The 24,637-nt window shown below is 37.6% G+C and overlaps 2 protein-coding genes across 4 annotated transcripts in view; both read left to right on the plus strand.

The window, feature by feature from the left end:
• The window catches only part of LOC127518759 (uncharacterized), an 81,751-nt gene that overhangs the window by 45,272 nt on the left and 11,842 nt on the right, over positions 1 to 24,637 (plus strand). Inside the window, exons 1-5 of one of the 3 annotated variants that reach the window (XM_051905872.1) lie at positions 10,302 to 10,357; positions 10,501 to 10,887; positions 11,128 to 11,283; positions 11,496 to 11,545; positions 11,641 to 11,748. In XM_051905872.1, coding sequence (XP_051761832.1) covers positions 10,321 to 10,357; positions 10,501 to 10,887; positions 11,128 to 11,283; positions 11,496 to 11,545; positions 11,641 to 11,748 — 738 coding nt within the window. In that variant the 5' untranslated portion in view covers positions 10,302 to 10,320. Of the gene's footprint in view, positions 1 to 10,301; positions 10,358 to 10,500; positions 10,888 to 11,127; positions 11,284 to 11,495; positions 11,546 to 11,640; positions 17,389 to 24,637 lie in introns of those variants that run through there. The other 2 variants (XM_051905862.1, XM_051905879.1) reach the window with 2 other exon arrangements.
• LOC127518855 (uncharacterized) lies at positions 19,095 to 22,447 on the plus strand. The gene is made up of 5 exons (XM_051906071.1): positions 19,095 to 19,130; positions 19,260 to 19,646; positions 19,911 to 20,078; positions 21,487 to 21,530; positions 21,658 to 22,447. The coding sequence occupies exons 1-5, from the start codon at positions 19,127 to 19,129 to the stop codon at positions 21,769 to 21,771; spliced, it is 717 nt and encodes a 238-aa protein (XP_051762031.1). The 5' UTR covers positions 19,095 to 19,126; the 3' UTR covers positions 21,772 to 22,447.

Below are 24,637 nucleotides of genomic sequence, written 5' to 3' on the forward strand. Positions count from 1 at the left end.
AACCCAAAAGGCGAAACTCTGATGCTTTTTGGGTAACAGCCATAAGGTGGTGCTTCGGTAGCACAGCAGCCATTTTGGGGTGAAAATGCCAAATGGACAATAGAATCCATCACATCTTACGCACCCAAAATCGGCGAATCTCACAGCCAAATCAGAAACGCAATAGAACATTTCTCAAATTCAGTCAATTTTATGACACCTACAGTAAATGTTGTATTGCCTTAACCTATATATGTTTTATGTGATCAGTTGTGGAATCCAACCATTACACGTCTGAGGTAAAGTAGTTAGCCTACTTTATTGAGTATTTCCATTTTATGCAACTTTACATTTTTACTATTAATAGTAAATTAATAAATTAATAATTAATAAAGTTAAGATAATCATGTTTATAGCATGATCCAGGGAATTAAAACGTATATAGGCAGACATAGTGGAGTAATATGGTAATAGTAAATTACTCCACTAGGTCTGAAATCCACTGGATCACGCTACAAACATAATGATCTTACAGAACATGATACATTGCTGTGCCTGTTATCCCATAATTGCCACTTTTGGACACAGTGGCTGTGTTTTTTTGTTTACATAGTCTTGCTTTAACGGACATTAAGACAACACTGCAAAAACTGTTTGCTGTCAAGCTGTTATATTCTGTTATAGCTATAGGCTATTTATTGTCCAACATTCCCAATTTTTCTGATGCATGTCCTTAATTTAATTTCATATGTTGGTATTAATTCAGTGTTTATAATGCTAATACTTGAACTGTCTGGTTTCTAGAGAGCAAAGGTTTTGTGAAAAAAGTGGAAGACTTAAACACAAAGTCTGTAAAATAAACTGTTAAAAGGATTTGATGATCACTAGTGATAGTATTTTATTCTGTGTTGTCATCATTCAGGTTGGATTCTAGCTTTAATGTACATTTATTTTTTAACAAAGCAGCTGATATTGTCATAGAAACTAGTGGACTGCGAGTCGCTTTCACCCCAAAATGGCGGAGGCGTAGGGCTGCTGCTGTCACAAACGTGGCTCTCGCGCCTCCTCCTCCGCACCACCGGAGGGAGCCGTCACCTGAATATTGACTGGTTTACATTCGGACTACGTTTCCCATAGGCCCTCATTCCTGGGACTGATTGCGCACACACCTGCACCTCATTACACTCACGCTATTTAAGACACACACACACACACTCACCCTTTGTGAAGTCTTGATTTGCCCCGGTGATCACTACTGAGCGTTTTCTTGTGGATTGTACTTCTGTTGCCGTTGGACTGTTTATTGGACTGTGTTTGTTTGCCGCCTGCCCTGATCCTTGCCTGCTGTTTGGACTGTGTTTGTCTGCCGCCTGCTTCGACCATTGCCTGCCCCTGTTTATGTCTCTGCCTTTGCCCCTGTCTGCTTTGGTGTTTATCTTAATAAAGCTGCAAATGGATCCTCATTCTGCCGACCCGTCATTACAGCTGCTGGGCGTCGGTGTTGCAATGGAACTTTCTATTGAGTTTCGCTTCTTGTCAGTGTATAGACCTTATGCGCCAGAGAAACAAGCGCGCCGCCATCTTTATAATATTGTCTTTGAACTTCCGTTTTTGCGGTAGCTCTGTATATTTCTATGGCATCGCTGTCATAGAATAATTAGCTGGTGAAGTGGATTTACCTGTTGTAGAGTTAATGAAAGTTATCATGAGCATTGTTATGTTTAAAGCAGATGTCTTAACAAATGTCAGTAGACCGGGAAGATTTTAAAACGAGCAGTTCATTCATAAATACGTAAGATTGCTGTGGAAATACAAACCGGAAGTCAAAAGACAACGAGCGCAGTGCTGAAAAGGGGCAGAGCTACATAAGGTCTTATCCATGGGTTTCAAAGACGTCACTTCCGCTATGTCCGCCGCCATTTTTGTGTCCGACATGGCAACTAACACAGCAGCGATTTATTATTCTGATGATCATCTTTAGCTTCCAGCGAACACTCAAACAGCAACACAAAACATTAATAACTATGATTGTGGCTGTCCAATTAATAACATTATAATTGTATACACTATTGTAATAAAATGTTGTGATTTTTTGGGCTTATTACTGTGTTTCGGCGTGTTGTTACAGGAAGAAAGTATCCACAACAGGAGCAACATTCTGACGTTATTAGTTCAAGTTCATGTGTGCATGATTTTGCCCGCACTTTCTCCCTCGCACCACCGGAGGGAGCCCTCACCGGAATACTGACTCTTTTACCATTCGGACTGCGTTTCCCATAGGCCCTCATTCCTGGGACTGATTGCGCGCGCACACACACACACACACACACACACACACTCACACACACCCCACACACACCCCACCCACCCCGTGAGGTCTTGATTTGCCCTGGTGATCATTTCTGAGCATTTTTGTGGATTGTTATTTCTGTTGCCGATTGGACTGTTTACCCCTGTGTGATTCTCTGCTGCCTGCCCTGACCGTTGCCTGTTTATTGGACTGTGTTTGTTTGCTGCCTGCCCTGATCCTTGCCTGTATACTGAACTCTATCTGCCTGCCGCCTGCCTCGACCTCTGCCTGTTCCTGTTTACGTCTCTGCCTCTACCCTTGCCTTGTTGTGGTTGCTCTTAATAAAAAGCTGCAAATGGATCCCCACTCTGTTGACCCTTCATTACAGAAGACTTCGCCAAACAGCGATCCAGCAGCCATCGTGCAGCTCACCACCGATCTGTCTGCCGAAGCCAACCAGCTCGCTGTTCACCAGCACCAACTAAATCGGCTGACCTCTCTCACCGAGGAGCTTGTTAAAACCCTGCAGAGCCTTCGATTCAGCCCCACCGAAGCCGCCACCGCTCAGCCCTCTGTTCCTGCCAGCCAAGCCTTCACTTCCGCCACATCAGTGAACCCGCGACTTGCCTTCCCCGAGAAGTTCGACGGCAATCCAGCCAAATGTAAGGGATTCCTGCTTCAATGCTCTCTCTTCGTTAATCAGCAGCCCTCCCTGTACCCCACAGATTCGAGTCGGATCTCTTTCGTTTGTTCATTGCTGATTGGGCCACTGCAATCTGGAGAGAGGATGGTTCCGTGTTTCCCATGTTCTCCTTGTTCCTGCAATGCTTCAGAGAGGTTTTCAAACACCCCACGGGAGGTAAAAGCCCCGGGGACCAATTACGATCTCTGTGCCAGGGCAGAACAACCGCCGCTGAATATGCCTTATCATTCTGCACCCTAGCTGCACAAACGAACTGGGTTGATGACACGCTGAAGCTATTATTTAGAAAAGGACTGTCTTTAGAACTTCAGGCTGAACTAGCTTGCCACGATGAGGGAAGAACACTCAATGAATTCATTGAGCTCGCTATCCAGATTGATAATCTGATCCGCTCACGACGCCCTGCTCTTTTACCAGTTCACCAAATGCCAGTCCATCAGTCTATGGGTCTGGCTATCCACAAGGGATCTTTGCCTCAGACTTCCATGCAAAAAACTCAGTCCCAGGTATGTAGGGCCTTTTAAAATCATAAAACAAATTACTCCTGTACCGTTTCGATTAGACTTGCCCTCTAACTACCGTGTTTCTCCCACTTTTCATGTCCTGCTTCTGAAACCCTCTGGTGGTCCGAGGGGAGAGTCAGAGGGAGCCGAAGCCAACAGCCCCCCACCCATCCTGATTGAGGGCGAGGAGGCCTATCAAGTTCGCGAGCTACTCGATTCCAGGCGCCGGGGCAGAAGACTCCAGTATTTGGTTGACTGGGAGGGGTACGGCCCGGAGGAGCGATCCTGGGTCGATGTGGATGAGCCTCCCGCCTGCCTCGATCTCTGCCTGTTCCTGTTTACGTCTCTGCCTCTGCCCTTGTCTTGTTGTGGTTGCTCTTAATAAAAAGATGCAAATGGATCCCCACTCTGTTGACCCTTCATTACACCCATAAACTGAAGCTAGAAGGTTAATTAACTTAACGGAACACATACTATATCTAAGATAATTCAGATATTTATACAAAACAAAAATATTACAACTATTTGCACAAAATCACGCACAGATCAACTTGAACTACGTAGTCAGAATAATTTAGCTGTTGTGGATGTGTTCTTCCCATAACAACACTCTGAAACACAGCAACTAAGCCCAAAGAATTCACAACGTTTTATTACAATAGTGTGCACAATTATGTTATGAATAAGACAGCCCCCAATAGTTATTAATGTTTTGCGTTGCTGTTTGAGAGCAAGGTGATCATCCGTACAATAAAGCTCTGCAGGTTATTTACCTCAACGAAACGCATCCTATATGAGATTAATCAGATATTTATAGCTTACTACATACATTTAATATTACGACTTTTATCTGCACAAAATGACACGAGTGCACAAGTGAAGCTTGAACTTGAAAGTTATGTAGTAGACGTGCACTTCCCACAACAACACAGAGAATTCACAACGTTTTATTACAATAGTGTTCTCATTATAATGTTATGTAAATGACAGTCCCAGCAGTTATTAATGTTGTGCATTGCTGTTTGGCTGCGAGTGGTGTGGTCCCTTCTGATTGAAGCCAACAATTCCGCCAATCTAACTCCTTTGGGATCGAATAAAATTGTAGTTCGGGGTTTCTCTGATGACTGTTAAAACAGCTAACAGCACCACATATCCCAGGCATATTGTAACCTTGTTGTGAACTTTCTGGGAGTGTTTCGTTGATCTTCCTCTGGTAGTTGTGGCTGCTGTGACCATAGACTGAAACATGTCACGCAGCTGTGACCGGACACAAAAATGGCGGCGATAAAACAGAGTGACGTCACATGAAACCCAGAGGGTATGCATAGACGTCACTTTCCCACCGGAACGCACTCCCTCAGCTGGACTGAGTGGCAAAAGAGCCTGCTGCATGACTGGATTTAATAGGGAAAACTGTGAAAATGTGAGTAAAACAAACGATTACACTAAAGGTTGGGCTCGAAAGTGTTCCTTATGACACGTCAAAGACACCTAATCCATGGATATTGGCATGCAGCCAGGAATCGTGTTTCCTAACATTTATATGTGCCTGATTTCGACACCGGGGAAATACATAAAGCAAATCTGCCTGTGAATGCTTTATATAACTACAATATAAGTAGGTCTAAATTGGAGTAATCACTTATATCAATGTTATATATATCGTCATATCGTCCAGCCCTAAAACTTGCATAGTTTTTGTCAGTATTTATTTAAAAGCACCCAATTATGCAAAATATAAGATGGTAAATATTTAATTGATGAGTTGTCAACACAATATATAACGATACAATATATAGGGTATGATTTTACCCCAAAATCCAACATTTTGACACAAACTGATAAACATGTTTCTTTGCCTGGAGTCCAGCTGTTTCTGTGAATTGCAGCGACCTATTTGCTTCTTTTTTCTGTAGCTTTCAGCAGTCTGTAAAAATATACCTCAGATTTTGTGTCAAAGCTATTTGTACAGTCAATCGCAAAGCTCTTTCCCGTTTTGGATGTGTTTTGTGTGTTTGCGGCATTCACGCTGAAAACCAATGCTCCCATTTTGCCACTCAGTGGGCGTAACCGCAGTCATAACGGTCGACAGTGACGTCACGTGCATACCCTCTATATTCTTTGGTATTAGGAAAAAAGCCACATGTGCATTAGTCTCAGCCTCAGACGTCACGCCCAATGACCGTTGGCTAAACGTCTGATGTATATGGGGCCGTTCACATTTCGCGTCTTTTCCGCGGGCAAGTCAGTTATTTCAAATGTAGCCCCACGGCAGGGTTTTGGGTTTTTATATCTCATCTCCATAAATATATATAGTAGTAAAGCTAATGCAAGGGCTAGAAATTCATTTATCCTTTGCTGAAACTTCCTACTCTTCGTGGAGAGCGCAGTTCATGGTTGCATAGCAACGACAGATGCCACGGGAGCGCAAGCACTTTGGAAAGCGGTGCGGCCGCGCTTTCCACGTGTTTTTAGGTCCTGTCCAAATGGCACCCTAAACCCTCACGGTCTTCCTCTGAGTCCGCACTTTCACGACGTAATGCCGCTTTGACTGCCGGGTAAAGTCCTCTGCGTAGCTCACAGTCTTGCGGGCTCAGCAGAAGTGTGCATCGAGGGCGCGTAGCAGCCGCAAAGGAGGCGCTCACGAGCACCCTTCTTTAAGCTTAAATGACGAATGGGACACCCTACTGTCTTGTGGACTTAACGGACATGCGCACGCAATGGCCATTGTAAGTCCACAAGACCGAAAGTGCACATGAAGTGTGCCATTTGGGACATGGCCTTTAGATGCGATATGTGAACGGCCCCTTTGGCACACTTATCTGGAAACACTTCAGGAGTTTCGAAATCATCATCTGGTTGGTTGAATTCTACAGGATGTTCGGGAGACACGTGTGTCGCGTTCTTTAGCAGTCCGCCTGGAAACAAATGCCGTGACGCTAAACTCCCTCGTGGAAGAAGAGCGGCGTCATGTTTACAACTGTGACAATGAGCGCTTACCAGGATCAACTTAATGCTGTATTTTCAAAAGTATGTGAAGTTCGCGGCTCCATTGTTGCAGTAAACTTGCACAACATTCTTGAATGAATAATTTATTAGATGCACGCGGGGCGGTCTGTTATTGAAGGGACATCGACTTCACATTTTCACGCCCTTAAAGCTGACGCGGAACAAAACGAACTGTGATTGGTTGCATTGCATGTCAGTCAAACGTTACTTCAGCTACTTCCGCGTTCTACTTATTACAGCTCGAGCGTTTCCGGTCAGCATTCAGCGCACTTATATACAGAGAGCTTCTCATGAAAACGCAGATTATTACTATGTTTTAGGGCTGCCAAATGTTTTTTAAACAATTAATCATATTCTCTGCATTAACATTAATTATCTTCAACCTGCTGAAATGTTTATTAATATATTTCCTTTCCAAATGCGCATTCTGAATAATAAATATATATATTTCCCCAGTAACCTACTGCCGTCAAGTGCTTGTCTTCTCATTAGCAGTGTTTTTCTCTTAGTCATCATATTTGATACCTATTAAATTTACAAAAATGAATTTGACTGATAAACACCCTTAAGAAAGTGCATGGTTTTACTATGGTAAGTGTAGTAACTGTGGGTGACAACGCATTATCACGATGGCTAGACTATTTTACGTTACAGTTGCACTGCAAACAAAAACAAGTTAAAACTGTCAAGCATCGCTGATTCTCTCCTGACAATCTGTTAACAGAATGACAACTGTAAAAGTCCGTTTGCACCGTTAGCATCGCCCGCTAGCTGCTTTCTGACTGTAAAGAAGCAGAAGAGCATACAAGGTAGGGGTGTGCGATATAGCGATTTTTGATAGTGGACGATTAAAATGTCTCCACGATCTGCTTATGAAGAAATATCGTAGTATCGTGCTACAGTGCTTTCTGTCAGTTGCAGTTCCAGCGCCTCCGTCTCAGCATACTGTTCAACGTGACGTACATTCACATCACATTTTAACGCAGCGGTAGAGTAATATTCGCGGGACACTTCAATCCACAAAAGTTCATTATTTCATGTGCCTTGCCGGTTAAACTTTTCCTTCGCGTGCTGATGCGCTGTTCTGACATGTGTTTTTCAGAGCGCATTCACGCGAAGCGCACAGGCACTAAAAGCCTGTCAAACAGCGCCTGATTAGCTACTAAGTTATCTTTAGAGTCCGATTGCTCTACTGTCAAATACGCACAAAGTTTACATAAACACAGTTGGTTATGTCTAAAGTGAAAGTAAACATTTGAGAGAAAATTGGATGCGTGGCTGTATATTAGATATACGTACAGGTCTTTAAAGTGACAGAGCAGCCTAATATTAACCATGCGGTCGCTTGTCCTTAAAGGGATAGTTCACTGTAATGTTGTTTCAAAATGTATTAATTTCTTAAAATAAAATAAAATATTTTGGAGAATGTGGGTTAGCTGGACAGTTGCTGGTCTCTATTGACTTCCATGGTAGGAAAAACATAGTCACTGTGGACCAGCAACTGTCTGGTCACATTCTTCAAAATAACTTTTTGCTCTTGACTGAGAACTTTAATACATTAACTTTATTAAGAATCACTGTATAATTTATACAGTGAAGTGTAGTGTTATATTTTAATATTTGTTCATTTAATTTTTTACTTGAATGCTACTGTTAAATACATCTACTGTAGCTGAAAAAATAAATCATTTTATTAATTTCATTTGTATAATATGTAGCCTATGTTTTTCTTCTTTTTTAATAACAAAGATAAAATTAATAACAAATAATAACAAATAACATAAAAAATAATGACAAAGATTTTTATCTTCGCCACTTTGGCCTAAATGTCTGCCATTTTTAATTTTATTTTATATTTTGTTGTTTTGTAAGGCTTTGTTTTTAAAATAGGGAAATTAGTTTGGCTGTAATGCTCAGTCACTTGCAAAATAGTAAAAACAACATAAAGAATCGTGATAAAAATCGTGAATCGTGATTTTCCTGAAAAAAATCGTGATATGATATTTTTGCCATATCGCCCACCCCTAATACAAGGCATGCGCAAACAAGGAACAGGAACAGGAACAAGGATAGGAAAAGGAACAGGATATATGCATGATACTTCACTCTGCTTTAATAATAAAATACATGTTGTTTTCATACTTCCATTAGTCCTTCAAACATTGCTCTCTCCTTTAGTTAGCAAGTTGTGGAGCTAAAAGTGTGTGTGCTTGAATATATGTCTCCCCCTTGTGAACCATAATCTGACTTCAGTAGAGTGTTGAACTTTACCTGTGTTTTTTTGATCTATATTTTTTCACTAGAAGCCCCAAAAAGGCGTCGCTCGCACACACGCACGCACGCACGCACGCACACACACAGGTTTGTTTTTGTGAATTGTGGGGACATTCCATAGGCGTAATGGGTTTTTATACTGTACAAACCGTATTTTCTATCCCCCTACACTACCCCTACCCCTAAACCTACCCATCACAGGAAACTGTGCACATTTTTACTTTCTCAAAAAAACTGTATAGAAAAAACTGTATGATTTATAAGCCTTTTGAAAAATGGGGATATGGGGTAATGTCCTCATAAGTCACACTCACCTTGTAATACCTATGTCATACGCATGTCATTATACAAATTTGTGTCCTGATATGTCACAAAAACACGCGCACACACACACACACCCCCACCATGTGCATCATTATTTTATTTTATTTTATTTTTTAAATTAACATGCCCCCGTAATCTTGAATCAAAATTATTTCCCCTCCCTCTTGCAGCGACATCTCTTCTCTTCTCTGATGTGTGTTTACTGGCGTCAGGGCGGGGCAACCTGTCACTCACATGACATCACAGCAATAGTAAACCACAAACATCCAATCAATTCCTGATGGACAAACTCAAGTCCCACCTTATGTTTCCTACATTTTTCTTGTTTGAGAAGATATTTCACTTGGAAACAAGAAAGATGAACACAACTTCCGTTTCATGACAACTTGGTTATTATAAAAAGCATCACACACTTTTGTGTATTGTGTAGTTGATTTATCATATGAAGTATTGATCTTCACATGTGTTACTGTTTCTGTTTTAGATTATAATGCAGCTAATTTCAGCTCAATGGACAGCCGTCAGTGTCAGTATAACCACAGTATAGACAAGCTGAGCAAGCTTCCTTCATGCAAATGTGTGAGCTCTAACCAACTCACAAAACCACACATAGTCTAATGGAAACATTTGTGCTTGTTGACCAGTGATTAAGTAAGAGATGTGAAGTGAGAGTTTGACGACATGGCACAGCAGCAAATGTGAAGGCGTATGCTGTAAGCGGTCTGAATATAAGAGTTGTGGTTTCCTGTTTTGACATGTTTACACGTTGCTGGTTTGTACCCACTACAACAGAGAACATCATGAGTTTTACAGCTGAACTTTGATAAAAAAAATTGACTAATTTGAAGTCCATGTAAATTTGAAGACTAATGTAAAGCACAAAATTTTTCAAATGAACATGATTATCTGCATGTATACATCAAAATTATTTGATACTAAACATATCTATCATATCTATCAGACAAACAAAAGTGTTACCCCCTCTTCATTTCTGTTTGATGATGATTTCTGTTTTTGTTAACCAATCAGAGCAAATTAGAGTAAAAAAGTCTATAGGGTAACCAATGATTGGTTAATACTACTCTTTGTACATACACATGATAACCTAATTTATTGACCAACCCCTCTGTGACGTGAAACATTTTAGAAAAGATTTTCCATTGATGTGAACCAATCAGATGAGAGCTGACGTCTGTAAGACCCTCACTAGTGTCAGTTATTCACAGTCACTCACAGAGATGGAGAGGTCAAGACTTGCTCTCGTCACACTCATGTGTAAGAAAAGATGGGTTTGAGAAAGTTTTCAGCTGTTTTGAGAGTTTTTTGAACGTAAATTTCAATATTACTGTGAATTTTTTTGTATGGTAGTACATATTTCAAATTTAAGTGCTTTATTAAGTTATTTTGCATTTTTACAGGTGTTTTGTTGTTCAGTCAAAACAGAATGTATGGAGCAGAAGTGGAGATTAAAGTCAGACCAGGAGACAACATCACTCTCTACTGTGATCGCTCTTTAACTCTTCATTTTAACTTTGTATGGATAAGAAACTGCTCTCATGAAAATCAACCCTCTCTTATAATAAATGTAATGAGTTTGGACCTGGGGACATTAAAGCGTTTCAGCTCTGTCTACAACCGCTCCAGTAATTCTTATGATCTACATATTAATAACATCAGTGTCTCTGATCTGGGACTGTATTACTGTGCAGAAGTAGAGAATAAAGTATTTGAAGATGAAAAAGGCAGGACCTCCGGATTTGAAGTGTACTATTATGGAAACCAAAAAACTCGTCTCTCTCTTGCAGGTAAGAAAACATTTCTGCTAGTTATTATTGCATCAATATTGTATCATATGTAATTCTGGAGCACTTTCTCATTGAAGAAGCAAGATGAACATAAAAATATTTGTACAAACATTCATTGATACATTTATATTTGTTTTATATTGAGCAATGGACTTCTTGTTCTGAACCTTCCACACCTCATGACTGTAATAATAATAATAATAATAATAATAATAATATTGATATGTTTATTTTATATAGAGGAAGTAACTTCATGTTCTGGACTCTTGAACATCACCTCCACTCCTCGTGTATCAGACTGTGTTCTCTGCTGGACGCTGCTGTTCAGTGTGTGTCCGGTGTGTGTTCTCCTCTCCTCCATCTGTCTGTTCTGCCTCTGTCAGAGGAAAACTACAGGTAATCATTCATTTATTGACACTCTTCTTTTGCACTACCGCAGTTTTAATTTAACATACAGATAAACAGCTTTGTCAGTTAGAGTCCTTTGATAAGCATAGCTGCAAACAAAATTTGATAGTAATGTAGAAATTGAAATGTAACACATAACCATTGCATAAACTCTAAACCATTTATGTATGAGATGTTCTAATTTAAACAATAAATTGTAGATGCTGTGGCAGATCAAAAAGACCTTTCGAGAGGTAGAAATACCATTGAGGTATGAACAATGCAAACATGCACATTCATAAAAATATAATATATGTATGTTTCAGAAAGCAACTTCATTAATTCATGAATTTTCTTTCATTCCAGGGTGAGGATGAAGAGGTGTGTTATGCATCTTTAGACGTGAAAACCAGGAGACAAAAACAACGCAAGACAAAGCGAGTGCAGTGTTCAGACTTCAGTACATATGCTCAGGTCAGAACAGACACGGAATGGAACTAAAATAGAACTGAGGTGCTTTCTGAAACTTTTCAAATATGATAAAGGTCATTATCATGTAACATCTAATTATACAAAATACTTTTGTTACATCTCAATGTAAAATATATGTAATTCCATACTTGTATATTTGGTCCCACTTTATATTAAGTGTCTTTAACTACTAGCATGTATTAACTTCTAAATTAATAATGTGATACAATGTCCTTATTGTGTAAACATGTTTTTATATTTAAAAATACCTGCATGTAAATACAGCTGTAATCACATCTGTAATTACATCTATAATTATAATTGATCTTTCTGTTCCACCTTAACCAACCCTTAAACCAACCCATACCATGAAACCTATCTCTAAACTTACCCGAATCCCACCTCAACAGAAGCAAAAGTGTGTTTAATATAAATAAACATTTTGCCTAGCTTTATTTATTTATTTTATATAAGTACATAGTTAAACACACCTAATATAAAAAGTGATTGGATGCTTTTTTTTTTTTAATTTAAAGAGTAAAGCCACATACATTAAAACAATAAAAGTTACATTTTCCTTCCTTCTATTTTTACTATAACAACCACCCCACCCACCCCATCCCTTCCCTAGGCAGCTTAGTTACAACACAATAGCATTGTGTCTGGCAAAATGAAACAATCATATTACATCTTTTCAAGGCATGGACCCATTGCATACCACTACATAGCGATGATAATAATAGTATTATTATTATTACAATAATATTATAACAGTATGGAAAAAAAAAAAAAAAAAAATAGCCATTCTGTGAGACAAATTACACTGAGGTCAAAACATCAAATACAGCATCACAAAAAGAGAGAGATACATATATGGAGAGTAAAAGTTAGCAACTGGGTAATTCTTTCAAGTTTTTAAAATATGACAAAATGGGTTCCCATTTTGAGTAAAACCTGTCCACAGATCCCCTTAGTGTAAATTCGATCTTTTCTAATATTAAAAAGAACATCACATCTTCCAGCCAATCTGTCACAGAAGGAGGGGTAGGGGATTTCCAACTCAACAAAATTCTTCTGCGGGCCAATAAAAAAAGAGTAAGCAATAATGTCCCTCTGGGTTGCAGTTAAAGTAATGATCATAGCGTCACTGGGAGTTCCGAAAATACCTATTGAAGGACAAGGCCGCAATGTCACCCCAAGGGCATCACTGATAGTTTTAAAAACCAATGCCCAGTAATTATTTAGAGGAGCAAGACCAAAATGTATGCGACAGACTAGCTGGGGAAAAAGAGCATCTATCACAGGCTGCATCTAACCCAGGATATATTCCAGCTAACCATGCCTTGCTCAAGTGAACCCTGTGCAGCACTTTGAATTGTATGAGCCCTAACTTAACAGAAGATGATGATGAGTGGACCTTTTTAAGCGCCTCCCCCCAAAAAGCCTCAGATAGCTCTATGCCCAGTTCATCTTCCCATCTGGATTTAATTTTATCCAGATTGTACCCTTTCAAAGACATGAGATGGAAATATAATAATTGAAATCAATACTTTATTATTAAAATTGAGAATAGGATTATCTAAGGGCGAGGTAGGAGGAAGATCAGAGAAGGATGGGAATTTGTTCTTAACAAAATTGCGAATCTGAAGATACAGTATCTGAAAAAGTGGTTTTGAGGGAGGTCATACAATCTGCAGAGGTTCTCAAAACTGTTGAATAAACCTTTAGTATATAAATCTTTGATGCATATCAACCCGGCAACTACCCACTGTCTAAATGATGAGTTCAGTGTAGAGGGAGGGAATAAATGATTTTTGTAAATTGGACCCAAAACCGATGCTGATGTAAATTTATAATGACAATGAAACTGATTAAAGATCTTGAGAGTAGAAAGAACAACAGGATTGTATGTGAATCGAGAAGCTTTCAAAGGTAAGGAAGAATACACTAAAGCAGGGAGAGAAGAAGAGTGACATGTTTGTGCTTCAATTAAACACCAATTTGTTTCTGGGCAATGAAGCCAAATTAATATCTTCTGAATATTTGATGCCCAGTAATAATGAGTAAAACTTGGGAGGCCTAAACCACCAACATCGCAGGCCCTCTGAAGAATATGTTTGTTAACCCTGGGGATCTTATTTTCCCAAATGAAAGAGGATATAGATTGATTAATTGAACGGGAAAAGGATTTGGGCAAAAAAACTGGTAGGGACTAAAACAAATAAAGGAACTTGGGAAGAACTGTCATTTTTACTGAATGTATTCTTCCGGCTAAAGTAAGGGGAAGACTATGCCACCTTTCCAACTCTGCCTTTACTTCCTTTAACTGAGCTTTATAATTGGCTTCAAACAAAGAAGAAAAAGAGCGCGTCATATGAATTCCAAGATATTTAAACCCATCCGGAGAAAAACGAAAGGGTAATGATACTTGTTGAATTTGTAAGGCCAAATTATTAATGGGGAAACATTCACTTTTTTGGAAATTTAATTTGTATCCCGAAAAGTTACCAAACCGACCTAATAAGAATATAATTAAAGGACAACTAGATATAGGGTCACTGATGTAAAGCCAAAGGTCATCGGCGTATAAAGACACACGATGTTCAATACCCCCTCGCTTAATTCCTTGAAACACTGTTGTTGTTTTCAAAGCTATTGAAAGAGGCTCAATCACAATGGCAAAAAGGAGTGGGGACAGTGGGCATCCCTGACGAGTTCCACGTGTTAATGGAAAAAGTCTGATCGAGAATAATTAGTCCGAATGGAAGCTGAAGGGGAATTATATATTAATTTAACCCAAGAAATAAAAATATTACCAAAACCAAACCTCGCGAAGTCGCTCGTCATGAGCTTGGTAATATGATTTCACTTGTTCCAATGTCGCGTTCACAGGTGACAGTGCACCAGCCAGTTCTGTTTTTAAAAGTGAGTGAACTACTTGTGTCATGTTGGAAAGGAGCGCTGACCGGAGTTTTTCGAGATCTTCAGGTAGAGCCGTTAGGCCCTCAGGAGATGGTGATATTTCGTCGGCCTTACTCGAGGGTGCTTCGCCATCTCTGTTGCCGGTTTTATTCCGAAGTTGCTTTCTACTCGCCATTTTTTTTCCACCGTAACTTCATGTAGTATCAGCCACCAGATAATCAATTGTATTGAACATATATAAAAAAAAATAACGACCAATTGAAAGAAAGAGGTCGGGAGCTACACTCGTGTGCACCTACTCACGCCATGCTCAACCCGGAAGTCCGTGATTGGATACTTTAACTTTTTTTTTCACACATTGATAACTTTTTTATTTTTTTTATTTAAATGAGCTGTCACTCGTACTGTTGTTACTCTGTTGCTACTCTGGTGTGCGTTTCCAGTACAACAATGCATACGATGAGTCTTTGAACAAATCAACTAGCTAGTCAAGACTGTTTCCCAAAACCATATTGTCGCAAACCTGCCATTCAACCACCGTGGTGAATGATGTCACACAGGTGGAGTAATAACTTATTTAAATGAATCATTAGCCAACTAACATCGCAAGTTCCGTCATTAATAACATAGTTTAACGATTTGGTGTTTCCCAAAACCATAGTTCAAACGAACATTCACAAACTTGTGTGGTTGGAACGCTCTCGAGCTGTGGTTAGAAGCATAGTTTCTTGTTTTTATGACATGTGGACTTAATAAATCGTCATCTTGAGCAAAATAAGCAAGCTGACATTAAGTACAATGTATATCTTTTATTTCAAATATATACAAATGTCATTTACATATTTTAATTTGTCGTCCGAATTTTAAGCACCGTTTTTGAAGAGTGCGCATGTGCGTACGTGCTCTAGTAAGAACGAGCCTATGATTGAATCTGGAAATAAAGCAAAATAAATGAGAAAAATGAGAAGTAGTCATCAGATGACATGTCCGTAATTTATAACAAAAAAATCTAGTCTCGATCTCAAACGGATTCATTTCAAGAAGAAGTTATTACTCCACCACCTGCGTGACATCATTCACCAATGTGGCTGAACGACAATACGGTTTCGGGAAACACTCGTGACTAGCTAGTTGATTTGTTCAACAATGCATCATACTATGGTAGTGAAGGAGCGAGTTACGCCGTTGTATGGGAAACGCACCCCATGGCCTCAGAGCAGTACAATGTTGTTTTCCTCTGTTAAAAGTGTTTTAGTACAGCCTTTGTGGACACACAATGATGACCCGAATAACAGGATGTAGAAGTGGGTTTCCTGTATGAAGCGGTGTTTAGTTTAAGGTATTTATATTAAACTTATTCTTAAACGGAATGTTTGCAACGTTTATCTGATTCAATTTTACAGCTAATTTCATTCATTTTTCCTCAAAACATACTCCATGGCAGATGAAGCATAATGTGTTTGAATAGGTTAGTGTGGTCGGATAACAGCAACAAGCAAACATTCAAACTATATTTCTCATCTTAAAACTATCTGTCTTATAACTGTAAAGGTAAAAGAGAAATGCCCACTTTAGTTGCTTCTCTGTAGTAAGATACATTCTTGTTTTTTCTCTTGTTTTCTTATTTTTCTTTGAACTGGTGCATTCCAGGTCTGCCTTTTTCTATTTGTGCTTTTAATTCTTTTGAACAGTTAAAATCTTATTGAAATCAAAATAAATTTAAATATTCAAAGCATCAGAGTTGTTCTTCAAAGGAGTTTTACTGAAGTGCGCTGTCTGTGTCTTTCTTGAGGAAGGGTCTTGCTTTGTTTCCAGTTAAAGAGATAACAATCTTAACCACAAATGTTTCCATTCAGTTTAGTGCTTGTGTGAACATGAGACAGAAGAAAGAGGTTGGTGTGTATGAATGCTCATGTGATGAGTTTGTGGTGAAATTGGTTTGTGTACATGCAGCAAAAGCTTGATTTACTGCAGCAGTCTTTCTTTAGACTCTCTGATGGACGAGGAAGAATCACATTTACTGCATCTCTCAGAATGAAGCACAAAGAGCAGGTTTCAGTTTTATTTGCTTTCATTTACTTGGGCAATGCATCTCACATGACCACTCAAATGATGTTCGGTGCCATGTCATTTAATAATAATGTGTCAAAAGGAATGTTTCTTTTGTTTGTACATTTTTGTCACTGTATGTAATGGATAGTGATGTTTATAGTATGGCAATGTATATTTTTACTGGTCCATGATCTGTTGTGTCTGAAAGAGACTCATGGGGGTCCGAGCCGTCAGTATGTTTAGTTTTATTAGTGGCCTGAGGGGGGCAGTGTGGATTTAGACAATTTACAAAAAGCAAAACATTTTAAATGCTTGTTACATCCACATTTATTTGACTCATTTTAAAGCACATTTTTATGTGAAGGTCATATAGCAAATAAATGTGTCGTATCAATTCATGTTGTGATTCAGTTGATTGTCTGTGTGTTTGGCAAATCATTAAAGATGATTTGTAACATGCTGTCAACAATGTCAAATTTGTGCAAAATGGGCCACATGCAACTCCTACTAAAAATGTAGCAGCGTGTTTTAAAAAAATATGTACAAAACTTAGTTCTATGTGGCATTTGTTGTGGGACACTATGGACTCTATGAATATCATCTTCAGTTTGACACAAGAAACACACACTCAAACCTAAAAACAACAGCAATAAAATAGCTTGACCTTAATTTGGATTTGGCGTGAAGTTTATTTTCCCTTGTGGCATTAATTTCTGTTTCCACGTGAGTAGATATCAGACATTCTTCCAGCTTAATAACAGAGTAGTCAAACATAGACAATGTCGATGTCGGTCAGTCGAGGAACAGATGATTTCCTCCTTGGTTGTGCCAGCTGCTGTCGATGTCATGCTGTGTGTGAGCGTGCGGGTATGTGTGTGTATGTGTGTGTGTGTGTGTGTGTGTGTGTTAGTGTGTGGGTGCGGGACACAAACGCTGATTGCATCATGTCATTCTTGCCATTATTTTTTAACTGTGCAATAGTATGGAATGACATTATCAAAAATGCTAATACTAAACAAATAAAATGTACAATTAAAAAATAATACATTTATTTAAATAATTAAAATATTTATTTAAATTAATGATTTACTTTATTTTGTTTATTTATTAATTTTGTTTTGTATTATTTTTTGTTGTCTAACCAATAAAAATACATTTTATTGATTTACTTCATTCAATATATCTTAAAAAGTGATCTTATACATCCAGTGCTGTAGGGGTTGAAAGGGCTGCTGTCAAAGTAGAAGCAGCGTTTTAACTTGAGTAGCAGTTTCACTCCATCTAGTGACCTACAGAGGACCAGTATAAATTCAGCACATTGGACAGCTCCCACTGCTGAACGTACTGAACAACAGACATGTTCATTGTGAAAGATGAAGTATATGTGGTTCTACTTTCTGTTTGATTAAGTATTAGGAGAAGCCACATGTGCATTAGCGCCTTTAACAATATTTATTTCATATTTACAAAATCAAGTCCCACATTTCCTATGTTATTCTTGTTTGTGAAGATATTTCACTTGGAAGTAAGTCACAATACAGAAGATGATCACAACTTCTGTTTCATGCAAACTTGAATGGTTGTTATAAAAAGCATCACACTCTTTTGTGTATTGTGTAGCTGATTTATCATATGAAGTATTGATCTTCACATGTGTTACTGTTTCTGTTTTAGATTATAATGCAGCTAATTTCAGCTCAATGGACAGCCGTCAGTGTCAGTATAACCACAGTATAGACAAACTGAGCAAGCTTCCTTCGTGCAAATGTGTGAACTCTAACCAACTCACAAAACCACACATAGTCTAATGGAAACATTTGTGCTTGTTGACCAGTGATCAAGTAAGAGATGTGAAGTGAGAGTTTGACGACATGGCACAGCAGCAAATGTGAAGGTGGTCTGAATATAAGAGTTGTGGTTTCCTGTTTTGACATGTTTACATGTTGCTGGTTTGAACCCACTACAACAGAGAACTTCATGAATTTTACAGCTGAAATTTGACTTGACCAATTGAAATATAAAACACAAAATTTCTCAAGTGAAGATGATTATCTGCATGTATGAATCAAAATTATTTGATACTAAACATATCTATCATATCTATCAGACAAATAAAAGTTTTACCCCCTCTTCATATCTGTTTGATGATGATTTCTGTTTTTGTAAACCAATCAGAGCAAAGAAGTCTATAGGGTAACCAATGATTGGTTAATACTACTCTTTGTACATACACATGATAACCTAATTTATTGGCCAACCCCTCTGTGATGTAAGACATTTTAGAAAAGATTTTCCATTGACGTGAACCAATCAGATGAGAGCTGACGTCTGTAAGACCCTCACCAGTGTCAGTTACTCACAGTCACTCACAGAGATGGAGAGGTCAAGACTTGCTCTCGTCACACTCATGTGTAAGAAAAGATGGTTTTGAGAAAGTTGTTTTGAGAGTTTTTCGAATGTAAATGCCAATATTACTGTGAATATTTTTGTATGGTATTTCAGATTTTAGTGCTTTATTAAGTAATTTTGCTCTTTTAAAGGTGTTTTGTTGTTCAGTCAGAACAGAATCTATGGAGCAGAAGTGGAGATGAAAGTCAGACCAGGAGACAACATCACTCTCTACTGTGATCGCTCTGTAACTCTTGGTTTCCGCTTTGTATGGATAAGAAACTGCTCTCATGAAAATCAACCCTCTCTCGAAATAGATTATACAAAATGGTTCTGGAACACATTAAAGCGTTTCAGCTCTGTCCACAACCGCTCCAGTAATTCTTATGATCTACATATTACTAACATCAGTGTCTCTGATCTGGGACTGTATTACTGTGCAGAAGTAGAGAATAAAGTACATAAAGATGAAAACGGCATCATCTCCTCATCTGAAGTGTACTATTATGGAAACCGAACAACTCGTCTCTCTCTTGCAGGTAAGAAAAAATGTATGCTAGTTATTATTATGTGATTGCTTGTGTAATTCTGGAGCAGGTTCCTTACTGAAGAAGCAAGAACAGAACAAAAATATGTTTTATGGGCATTCATTGATACTTTTGTGTTTATTTAATATTGAGCAAGTGGCTTCTTGTCCTGAACCCTCCACCCCTCTCAATGAAGAAGAAATATGAGCAAAATAATAATAATAATAATAATAATATAATGACATTCATTGATATGTTTATGTTTATCTTATATAGAGGAAGTAACTTCATGTTCTGGACTCTTGAACATCACCTCCACTCCTCGTGTATCAGACTGTGTTCTCTGCTGGACGCTGCTGTTCAGTGTGTGTCCGGTGTGTGTTCTCCTCTTCTCACTCCTGTCCTCCATCTGTGTGTACTGCCTCTGTCAGAGGAAAACTGCAGGTATCTCATTCGCTGTTTGTTTCCTTGACAACTTTTATTATGATTTTCTCAATATAAAACCTAATGTCTTTGGTCAGCAATCAAAGCTGCAAACAAATTATAAATTAGAAATCTATTTATCTATCTATCTACACCCTAGCAACCACCCTGAGTACCTTAGCAACTGCATAGCAACACCCTAGCAACCACCCAGAAACCCTAACAAATGCATAGCAACACCCAAGCAACCACCCCAAGTACCTTAGTAACCGCATAGCAGCACCCTAGCAACCACCCAGAATACCCTAGCAACCAAATAACAACACCCTAGGAACCACCTCGAGTACCCTAGCAACTGTATAGCAACCACCCAGAATACCCTAGAAACCGCAAAGCAACACTCTAGCAAACAGCCTAAATACCTTAGCAACCACATAGCAACACACTAGCAACCATCCAGATAACCCTAACAACCACACAGCAACCACACAGAACACCAAAGCAACCACATAGCAGCACCCTAGCAACTGTCTAGAACACCCTAGCAACCACATAGCAATACCCTAGCAACCACCCAGAACACCATAGCAAACAGCATGGCCTTAAAACCTTCAAACTTTTAAAACTAACGTTACTCCAAACTGAAAACCTTCAAACTTCAAGCTTTTAAAACTACTTCAAGCTTTCTGGCTAGGCTTTCTCAAGCCAACATAAAATTTGTCTACAAACTTTTCAATCTATTTATACATTTAAGTTCTGAGAAAAATGAATGGTAACACTTTATTTTAGGGTCTTTTAACTAGTTGCTTATTAGCATGCATATTACTAGGATATTGGCTGTTTATTAGTACTTATTAAGCACATATTAATAATTTATTCTGCATGACCTTATTCTACATTCTTAATCCTACCCAATACCTAAACTTAGCAACTACCTTACTAACTATTAATAAGCAGTAAATTAGGAGTTTATTGAGGGAAAAGTCATAGTTAATAGTTTATATGTGTTCCTATACTAAAGTGTTACTAAATTAACAACATGTACTTACTATAGGGTTAGGATTAGGATTAGGTTTAGGTTTAGTTGCATGTAATTTTGCATAACTTACTGTTATTACTTTAGTAACTACATGTAACGTGTAATAATTACATTGTAAAATTAAGTGTTACCAAAACTGTTATTGTGTAGCTGCCTTAATGTGAGCTTTTTTGAGAAGCTGATTCTGAACTGTTTTACATATTTAATGTTGTTTATATAGTAAAAAATGAATAAACTGTATTAGAATTATACAGTAGCATTTGTGTTTGTGTTGTGTTTACATGGTACAAACATTTTGATGTATTTAAGAGCACATACATGCTTAAAGTTACTATGTTCAGACTTGCATTATTTTCTCACTGTACTGTCATATTTTCATTTGATCTTTAGATTCTGAGCAGAGTGCAGAGATACTCACTGCAAATGTTATTAAGGTATCTATATTGCTACTTGTTTTAAGGAAAATGTATCTACTGTATATTGTTACTTGTTTTTTTTAAGCTTTGCCACGCCAAAGACAATAGTTTAGTTTGTTTAATGTGCATCTCCTATTCATTTCAGGGGGATCCTACAGAGAAACATCAGTGTGAGACGAGTAAAACTGGAAAGATCTGCCTCCACACTGAAGTCTCTTATAGACTGCTGACATCTTCATATCCCTATGCCAAGATGTGATTCTACTGCTCAGTTTAAACAACTTACTGAAAACTTGGTGATTTCTATTGCTCTCTTTTTGTACTCAGCAACGTCAGCTATGATTTCTGAAAGCTCTCTCCACATTTAGTTCACATGCACAAACAAACTTGCAGCACATTTTTTTTTTATAATTGTATTTACATATACAGTTATGCATGATACACAAATATAAAATATTTCAAATTTTCAAATAAAATACTAACGAAATAAAAAAAACAAAAAACAAAGTAACATTTTATTTGCACATTTTCTGGTTGCAAATTATATTTTCGTAATGAAATAACATTGTTTTTTAAAAACAACATTAATTTGAAATCTTTTATTGGATTAAACAAAATAAACAAAAACAATAATAACTAATAACAAATAATAACTGTTTATTAGCCAGTTTGTGTTTTTGTCAAAATGTCCTTCTGTGCAATAAAAGCTAAATTTAGACTGATCAGTAAAACATTTAAAGTGAGTGACAACAACTTAAATGCAGATCTGTTTTCCTTTTCAGTCCAGAATCATAATTACTTTCTTTGTCTTAAAAGGGACGAGAAAAATAAGATTAAACTTTACATTCTCTGTTCTCACACCTATCGGCAGGATGTTGGGTTTCCTGTGTACGTTATACCGCTCATTCTTTCTTTTTTCTTTTTCTCTCTTCTTGTGTGCAGCTATAAGTACCAACCACAAATGTTTCCACTGGACTCTATCAACAGAAATGCACAAATTGACAGAACCACAAATAGTTTTCAGTAGAATTAAAATATGATCTATTCCATGTGCATAAAGCTAATGCACACATGTAATAAAGTATAAAACAAAAATAAACAGTAGTTTCTGGACCGAATGAGTTTTGTTGCATTACAACAATAAAATAAATAAAAAATAAATAAAAATGAGTGAAGAGATGGTTGCTGTTGTCGTGACAGCTGTTTATTTTACAATTTATTATTTCATATTTTTATTTATAATTTCATGTTTCACTTCATATTTTGAACAGATTTCATAGCATTAATCGAGTTTATATTTCTGTGCAGCATTAAACAAAGACATCATTTCGTATTGATTAATTTAAAAACAGTCAATTGGATAAGAAATAATTATAAAAGGAAAGCAAAACTCAATGTCTCCATCTAGTGGCTAATACTCTGAACCTTTCAGGTGCAGTCAATCATTTCTCATTACAGTTTTTCTCAATCGCTTTGGCTCAATTCTTAATTGAGACTTTTTTTTTTCTCTCCAAACAATAAGTTTAGATGTCTGAACAATTAGTTTCTTGTTCACATCAGATTTGGATTTCTTATTGATTTAAGCAAAAGTACAATTGTCTACAATTTGCACAGTATCTAAATGCACATGGCTGGTCTAGACTGATGAGTTGATTCTCAGTGAAATGGTTAAATTCTTCACAACTTCTAAACATTCTTTCATTATGTGAGCCTTCACATGCAAAATGATCCATTCAGTTTTCAAAATCTGTCAGATAGGCCTATAAGGTCTGCTAAATTAGCCTGCCATTGTAATGAAATAGGAATCACAATCTTACTAATAAACTGATCAAGTTTGGAATCATATGGAGTTTGCCCAGCACAATCACTACCATTTTTGAACATGGAGGAATGTCACAACCCTAAAAAGCAGTAGCTATAACAGTATGTATTCATAAAGTACATGTATTTTCAACATGTTACATGTAAACTGAAAATTCACAGTTTCTTATTAATTTTATCTATCTTACTATTGCTCTTTCACAACAAGCAACTGTGAATTTTCAGTTGATATGTAACACATTTCTACAAAAATAAACTGCTGTTGCTCTTTAGGGATTTAGACGTTCCTCCATGTTGTGCTGGTCAAACTCCTTATATATCCGACTGTATGCTTCAGAACTTGATTGGTTGATTGGTAAGATTGTTATTCTATTGCATTATAATCGCAGGCCGTTTGCCAATTCAGCAGACATTACACACATTCCATGTCATAGGTATTTATGGAATATTGATAACTGAATTAATCATTTTGCATGCGAAGGCTCACACGATGAAAGAATGTTTAGAAGTTGTGGAGAGTTTAACAGTTTCACTGAGAATCAACACGTCAGTTTTGATCGACAAACCATGTGCATTTAGATATTGTGCACTAGTTTAGGTTGTTTTCTCTTCCTCTCTTCCTTATTTCAGGCAGATTCTGTGAAGAAACATCAGTGTGAGACGAGTAAAACTGGAAAGATCTGCCTCCACACTGAAGTCTTTTATAGACTGCTGACATCTGAACATCCCTATGCCAAGATGTGATTCTTTCTGCTCATTCAGACACTCTCAGCTGTTGTTTGTAGGCCTGTATAGCTGCTTACGGCATGCTTTTTGTACATACTTTTTGCACTAATCACAATAAAGCATAGTTCAAGCATGCTTTCAATGAGTGTTCAATAAGTGTTATGATTTACACCATCTATTAAAATCTATTATTTTCTTGAAAATATTAACATGAATTATTTTCCATGTGTGTTAAGATTATGAAGAACATGTAAAAAAAAAAAAAAAAAATGAAAGAAAAAAAAGTATTATTCAGCTTTATTATTTAAATGTTCAAAGCAGCTGGTCTAAAAGTAAACAGTACAGTTTTGTGTCTCTGTTTTTATCTGTAGATCATATGAATATTTATCTCAAAATACATGTGGGTGTAAATTGTCAAATAAAGTTCAGTCAAGTACTATAAATACAAGTTTGTCAAATGTCTAGACAGAATGTCTAATATGCTTATGCTATGAGAGTGTCTGTGAATATGAAATTATGAAAATTCAATGGCTCCATCTAGTGGCTAATAATAGTTCAAACTGGTCTGGTCCTCCTTA

This window comes from Ctenopharyngodon idella, chromosome 1 (genome assembly GCF_019924925.1).
Source record: "Ctenopharyngodon idella isolate HZGC_01 chromosome 1, HZGC01, whole genome shotgun sequence".
Taxonomy (NCBI): Eukaryota; Metazoa; Chordata; class Actinopteri; order Cypriniformes; family Xenocyprididae; genus Ctenopharyngodon; species Ctenopharyngodon idella.

What these genes read in the sequence shown, in the direction of transcription:
- LOC127518855 (XM_051906071.1), top strand. An exon ending in AACTCGTCTCTCTCTTGCAG is followed by an intron (nt 19,647 to 19,910) that starts GTAAGAAAAAAT and finishes TATCTTATATAG; the next exon opens with AGGAAGTAACTTCATGTTCT. An exon ending in TCACTGCAAATGTTATTAAG is followed by an intron (nt 21,531 to 21,657) that starts GTATCTATATTG and finishes TATTCATTTCAG; the next exon opens with GGGGATCCTACAGAGAAACA.